General features: G+C 49.5%; 2 protein-coding genes across 2 annotated transcripts; both read left to right on the top strand.

The window, feature by feature from the left end:
• Positions 1-304: 304 nt before the first annotated feature.
• TrAFT101_008332 (uncharacterized protein) lies at positions 305-1,794 on the top strand. The gene is made up of 2 exons (XM_024899926.2): positions 305-1,186; positions 1,253-1,794. The coding sequence occupies exons 1-2, from the start codon at positions 574-576 to the stop codon at positions 1,561-1,563; spliced, it is 924 nt and encodes a 307-aa protein (XP_024762256.2). The 5' UTR covers positions 305-573; the 3' UTR covers positions 1,564-1,794.
• Positions 1,795-2,279: 485 nt separating this feature from the next.
• Positions 2,280-6,055, top strand: TrAFT101_008331 (uncharacterized protein). The gene is made up of 6 exons (XM_024899848.2): positions 2,280-3,003; positions 3,097-3,116; positions 3,321-4,406; positions 4,475-4,897; positions 4,958-5,727; positions 5,781-6,055. Exons 1-6 carry the CDS (start codon positions 2,837-2,839, stop codon positions 5,919-5,921), a joined length of 2,607 nt encoding a protein of 868 aa, XP_024762257.2. The 5' UTR covers positions 2,280-2,836; the 3' UTR covers positions 5,922-6,055.
• The last annotated feature ends 564 nt before the right edge of the window (positions 6,056-6,619 follow it).

Genomic DNA, 6,619 nt, shown 5'->3' with positions numbered 1-6,619 from the left:
CGATTAAATTGTACAGTATTACAATAAAATCTCTTATCCCTAGCAATTCCATCTATCTCTCCAATCTCCAGATGCGTGAAAGCCCGAGCCCACCAATGAGCGTCATCAGTACGGCTCATATGAAATTTCCCCAAAGCCCACATCATCGTCAGCCATCCCCATATTTTCCCGCCTACTACAGCCAAAACGGTTACTGGCAGTCAGTAATCGGCAGCGTTCTAAAAAGCCGTCGGCTAATTTCTTTGCCCCCCCCCCCAGCTTTGGCCCCGACGGAAATTCGAGATGCTAATCACCGGGTGTTGGAGTCTCTCTGAGACTCAAATGAGAGGGAAAAGCTGGCTGCTGCGTAATTCAGTTATTCGGATTATTACCCGTGAGAACAATGGCCAGCCTCGGAGCGATGTGTCCAGTCTCAGCTCCTTGATTAGCGGAGATTTAACTCTCGGGTCGCCTTATCTCGAACGTTTATATATCGCCGTGAGCCGCAACAGCTGAGAGACTCGTAGATTCTTCACCTCACACTCTTTATAAACCCGCAGTCGTTTTAATTGGATTCCATTTTCCCTCAGCGAAATGGGCAACTCAAAGTCCGTCCTCCGATCCTCGTCCAAGTCCTCGGGCTCTCGAGCAACGCAGAATGGCTTCGTGAACAAGGATTCCCAAAAAGCCGAGATGGTCCAAAAAGCGCCGCAGGTGGTAGCAGCACCGTTATCACCGCCACCTGTTGTCATTGATGGAAATTTGGCTCTGAAAGGCAAGGTCTTCGCCATCACCGGTGGCGCGAGCGGCATTGGTTTGGCAACCGCCCAAGTGTTGTCAAGACGAGGAGCAACTGTTTGCATTGCCGACGTAGATCCGGAAGCAATGAAGGCTGCCGAAGTCTATTTCACTTCACTGGAAGTTCCTCACATGGTCACAAGAGTGGACGTTTCCAAGAGTAAGGAGGTCGATGCCTGGATCGAGTCGATTGTGAAAGCGCACGGCCGGCTGGACGGTGCTGCCAACGTAGCAGGGGTCATCGGGAAATATCACGGCGTTTCACCAGTTTCGGAGCTCGAAGATGACGAGTGGGACAAGATCATCGGTGTCAACCTTACCGGAACCATGTACTGCATGAGAGCTGAGCTGAGGAATATGAACGACCGCGGTTCCATCGTCAATGTTTCTTCTATTCACGGATTAAAGGGTGAGTTATGCTTCAACACATCGATGGGCTCATTGAAGATAGTTTATACTAACACAACATTGGTAGGCTTTGCTAGACATGGAGCCTATGATGCAAGCAAGCACGGCATTGTCGGCCTCACACGAGCAGCTGCGCTCGAAAATGGAGAGCGAGAGATTCGCGTCAACAGCGTTGCCCCAGGTGCCATTTACACGCCATTGATGCAGAAAAACTGGGATTTTGCCGGTCGCCCAAAGGACGCTCCCTTTGATGATCCTACGGCTTTCCAGCGACAAGGCACAGCTGAGGAGACGGCGAATGTGATTGCTTTCCTGTTGGGCCCGGAGAGCACATTTGTGAGCGGGAGTGTGTACAAGGTAGACGGAGCCTGGATTTGAACATGCTGGCTGATGCCATGGAGAGACGATCCCTTGGTTACTTGGCTAGGCGTGACTTTGCATTGTATTGCGGCGTTACATTGCTGGTGGACTTTTTTATTGTTTGTTTCTTTCTCCCAGAATTGGAGTGGCATTTTGTCTTTCGTTGATTATCGGAAAGTTCAGTTCATATACCAAATTCTTCGTATGTAGTTAGTGTAGCTAGCTCATGACTAGAAGAGACAAGATCTGATCTAATGCGTCTCCCGTCTACTTATGGAATTGTTCCAGAATGATTCGACAAAATAGGCAATTCGGTAAGTCGCTGAATAAAAGTCGTAAACCACGGTTTCATTTGAATATACAACTCGGCCTTACTTTCACATTTCACTAATCATCGGGCACAAGGAGCAATCTATCTCGATGGCCAGCCGACTCCACTCCTGTTTTCCTACGTTCCCCGAGATTGCTACACACAGCTGCTAGAGTCAGCAAACACCAGCATCCAGGCATAGTCCCAGAGTGTGCGTTCAAAGCGCAGCACTGGGTTACTTCGCGCTGTTCGTCCCAGCCACATCCCATCTCTGCCACTGAGGTGTGCTGTGGGATCGGCATCATGTGAGCCGCCCAAGAGGGGACGAAGCTCTCTCTGGTTGGAGCATTATTCCGTCGGCACCAAAAGCTGGTCCGGCCGCTTCGCCGCGATCCACCATCTCCACAATCTTCATCATCCCAAACCTGGGGTAAGAAGCGGCCCTTTGCCGGCACATCCCTGCAGCTCTGACAGCGAGAAAAACACGAGAAAAAAAATAAGAAAAAAAAATAACATAAAAAATTAAGAGACAGTGCAGGCACCAAGCCCTGAGCCTTTAGCGGCACTTTAGTTTGGCCGAGGGCTGATGGGACTGGAGCAAATGGCTAAAGCCTCACGAATAGCCCAATCTCCCCGCATTTGGAGACTCGACTCCGAATCAATGGCCAAGTACTAAATGATACGGCATTTGCTCTCGTTTTGAACGCAAACCCATCTCATCCTGCTTGTCAAAAAATCAAAGGCCGTGCGCGGCTCCAGTATCCGTCGGGTCCCCCAATTTGCATTGGGCCCTCTTGGGAGGACTTCCCCCCTTTTTACTTCTCTTGTATGTACTGCTACCAGCTATAACCACACGCCCGGATATTTCACCAACCGGCCCCCATTCTTTTTTTTTATGGTCTGATAGCGGGTGGATTCGATTCGGGAGCCAGCCCTGCGAACAGAGTCAGTCAGAGATAGGACAGCAACTCAAAAAGAGCCATGGCAACCGAAGCCGACGGTGAACAGCGGGATCGCCCTCAGCCTCTCGTCGCTTCTGGCCATGACCGCGGCTCGACGCCCGATGCGGAGCACGCCAGGCCTCGGAAGCGCACCCGAAGAGCGTGCGACAAGTGCAGCGCCTCGAGGACTCGCTGTGATGGAGAATAGTGAGTCTCTCATGCCAGGGTGTTGTGAGGCGTTGGTTGATTGATGATTGATGTCGAACCTGACTGACTGATACAAATGATACGTGTTAAAAGTCCATGTCGTCGTTGCGAAGGTAAGCAAAGTCTAAATCCTAACACTATCTCTCACGACCATCTCCTGTGGGATCCTTCTATTGTTCCCGGGGGCTCCATTCCTGGATGGAGATAGTAACGGCCCCCAATCTCCACCCCATGGCTTCATCCCACGTCACCACGTCATCTTCATAACTGTCATCTCTAACATGCTGTGTCTTTCTCTCTTTCTCCGCTGTTTGAAGACTACGGATATACCTGCCGTTATAATCGCGAAGTTAAGAAACGTGGGCGTCTACCGGCCTCAGCTACAGCAAACAACCACAACAATAGCAATGGTAGCATCAGTACTCGGAGAGACTCCTGGGCTTCGTCAGCTCGACGAGGGAGCATCATACGACGTGATTCTAATATAGGACACAGCGGCAATGGCAATGGAAATGGAAATGGAAATGGTATCTCACGGGCATCTGTCTCGTCTCCATCAGCCACCTCGGCCAGTATCAGCTCCAGCACGCCTGCACGACATTCGCTCACTGATCCAGTGGATGTGACCACGGCTACTACCGAAGATGATCAAATCACTCTACAGGACGCTCGACAAGATGTGCTGCATTCCATCAGTCAACCCTATCCTCAAAGTCGGCCAGCACCGCCGCTCAGCGTCCCGTCTCTCATCCAGGTCGGAATACAGCCACCAATGCCCCCGCGCTCCTCCATAAACAATTCCTTGTCTGTAAATGTGTTTGAAGGACAGTTTGGTGACTCGGAAGTTGCCTTGTCTGACGGAAGTGTTGGTTATCCATCGCCAGTCGACAGGCGATCCCATGTCGAGGCCGCTGCCAATTCACGACAACACAGAGGCTCTTTCAAGTCAACTCCCAGCATTGAGCGGAACCGAGAGTCATTCAGCACAAACAGCCACGATGCAGGAGGCCTGATGCTGGATTTCTTCCACAAGGCGCCCAACGACGACTGCTGGTACAAGTTTCTTGAGCCAATCTTGCCCTACATTCGCAACATCATTCCCGCCTCTGTTGCGTGCGACTTGCTGGAGATCTTCCTGACGGACCCGGGAAGTTCGCTGTTTCGCGTTGCTTCTCCGTATATATTGACCAGAGTCTTCCGCAAGAAGTCAATTACGCATCCGACCAACCCTCGATATACCACGCCCGCGTTGCTTGCGACAATTCTGTGGTGTGTGGCGCAAACTGCCGATGTGATGATGCTCCATGTTCCCGGCACGAGGGCAAAGATTGTCAACGACTTGTACGATTTGGCGACGTCCCTGATATCTGAACGTGACCCAGACCGATGGCGACGAATTCATGGTGAGCTAGATTGATACATGTCGTTATCAACAAACACCGGTGAGGCTGATATGATTTCCCATTTTTAGGTGGTCTCCGAGCAGAAAACGAGACTCCCCATCCTAGGATCCCCAATCCCGCGACAGTGCCCAAAACTACCGTAATCAACGAGCCGGCTGGCGAAATTGACGACGTCTTGACCTTTATTCTCCTCTCCATTGCCGTCTCTGGATCTGATTTCAAATCTGACTGCTACAAGTGGTGGTCCAAGGCAACGAGACTGGCCTTTTCGCTAGGCCTCAATCGAGAAGACGAGCAGTGTGCTGGACCTGTAACTCCATGCGCAAACCCCCTCTGCTCATGTCGAAAGGAGCAAGACGGCAGTTTATATAATCTCGAGCATCGAGAGGAACGCCGGAGAGTCTTTTGGCTTCTCTACGCTCTGGACAGGCATCTGGCTTTGTCCTTTAACTCGGCTTTGACAATCCCTGATTCTTACTGTGAAGTTTATTGTAAGTGGACTGAATAACCCATTCTGCTTTTGTGCTTGATTAATCAACCTTTGCAATCAGCCCCTCTGCCTGAAGCTGTTTGGGAAAACCTCGACACAATTCCTCCAAACGAGATGCCCGTTCGAACAATTGGACCACCAACGACTGCCTCAGGATCCGCCTTTTTCGAATATTTCTTACCGCTCATGGCCATACTAGGAGACATCATAGAAGTCCATCACAGGCGCCGCCATCCAAGACTTGGAGATCTGGACGATTCGCACTCCGTATCTATTATCCAAGGACTACTTACGACATACGAACTGAGTCTCGCGGCGCTTTCATCAGAAGGAAATGACAACGGCATAGTTTCCCTGCCTATCCACACTCCAAAGGGCATGGTTGCCGGCATGCCGTCGAGGTCATCCATGTCTCATCCATACCCACCTTCTACAGCGCCATACAACGCAGGTGATCCATCCAAGATGCGCCTAGCCAAGGCCTATAGCACGCATATCCTACATGTGCTGCATGTACTCCTACACGGCAAATGGGACGCTATATCCATGTTGGACGATGGCGACGATTGGATCACGTCTAAGAGATTCAACGAATGCGCATCACATGCCATTTCTGCGTCGCAGTCTGTCTCGACCATCTTAACGATCGATCCAGAGCTCACCTTCATGTCATATCTGTTTGGCATATATCTCCTGCAGGGAAGCTTTATCCTTCTTCTCTTTGCGGATAGGATGCCGCAGCTGGGCCCGAACGAATCAGTGGCGCAGGCATGCGAGAATATCATCCGAGCGCACGAAGTATGCGTTGTAACGTTGAGCACGGAATTTCAGGTACCTATATTCACAATCCATTACAGAAAGTGGAAAAACTAACATTGGTGTAGAAAAACTTTCGAACAGTATTACGATCAACTCTGTATAGCGTTCAAGGCGCAGGGATGACGAATTGGGATGATCATCGCTCACGACGAAGAGCTTTATCTTTATATAGGTGGACAAAGGGAGCTAGGGGGTTAGCATTATGATGAATTGCATGCCACCGAAAAGGGAAATGAAGCCAGAGAATGGCATGACGAATTGGGGACAAGTATTTTCGATAGTGGTCGTTTCTGAGTTGATACCCTAGTGTAATCGAGTATTTGAAACCAATCTCCTTTACAGCGTGTGATGGAAATCTCTACTCCTCTTGGCTTGAAGGATATCCAAGATCAATTTAGCCGCCATATGGGTCGGAGATTTTATTTATTTTGCCACCGAATTACGTTTGCATCATTGCATATGCAAGGAAAGCTTTTTGCTTGAAGCGGAGGAGTAACCACCAGGGATAGGTGTGGAGCAGAGATATTTAGGTTGGGGTAGATGTCAGTAGTGTCACTGACAAATGAGGTTGTCGTGGGAGCGTGAAGAGGCTTTATGCCGACGGTTATTTATCACGTATTTAATGTTTCCAAATCGCCTCAACATATTTATATCACAGCGACGTTAAGGCATAGTCTACATATATATACTTGACGAGTCAACTAAATATGAATGTCAGCATTTCACGATAGAAGATGGTGAATAAACTCAATAGATTATTGTAGTCTTGACCCTTCCTCAAAAATATCCATTAACCTGGGAAATTCGCTTCGCTCGACTGCATCTATCCATTGAGCAGTTCTCTTCAAGAAAAACCCGTCTCTAATCACATTCATAACATTGAAGAAGTCTTCTTTCAATATAC

The sequence above is a fragment of the Trichoderma asperellum genome, chromosome 5 (genome assembly GCF_020647865.1).
Source record: "Trichoderma asperellum chromosome 5, complete sequence".
Taxonomy (NCBI): Eukaryota; Fungi; Ascomycota; class Sordariomycetes; order Hypocreales; family Hypocreaceae; genus Trichoderma; species Trichoderma asperellum.
Note: the sequence above shows the minus strand (reverse complement) of the source record. Positions and strands in the feature narration are given on the sequence as shown.

What these genes read in the sequence shown, in the direction of transcription:
- TrAFT101_008331 (XM_024899848.2), top strand. Translation starts at nt 2,837, where the DNA reads ATGGCAACCGAAGCCGACGGTGAACAGCGGGATCGCCCTCAGCCTCTC. An exon ending in TCCATGTCGTCGTTGCGAAG is followed by an intron (nt 3,117 to 3,320) that starts GTAAGCAAAGTC and finishes CGCTGTTTGAAG; the next exon opens with ACTACGGATATACCTGCCGT. An exon ending in CCGATGGCGACGAATTCATG is followed by an intron (nt 4,407 to 4,474) that starts GTGAGCTAGATT and finishes TCCCATTTTTAG; the next exon opens with GTGGTCTCCGAGCAGAAAAC.
- TrAFT101_008332 (XM_024899926.2), top strand. Translation starts at nt 574, where the DNA reads ATGGGCAACTCAAAGTCCGTCCTCCGATCCTCGTCCAAGTCCTCGGGC. An exon ending in TTCTATTCACGGATTAAAGG is followed by an intron (nt 1,187 to 1,252) that starts GTGAGTTATGCT and finishes CAACATTGGTAG; the next exon opens with GCTTTGCTAGACATGGAGCC.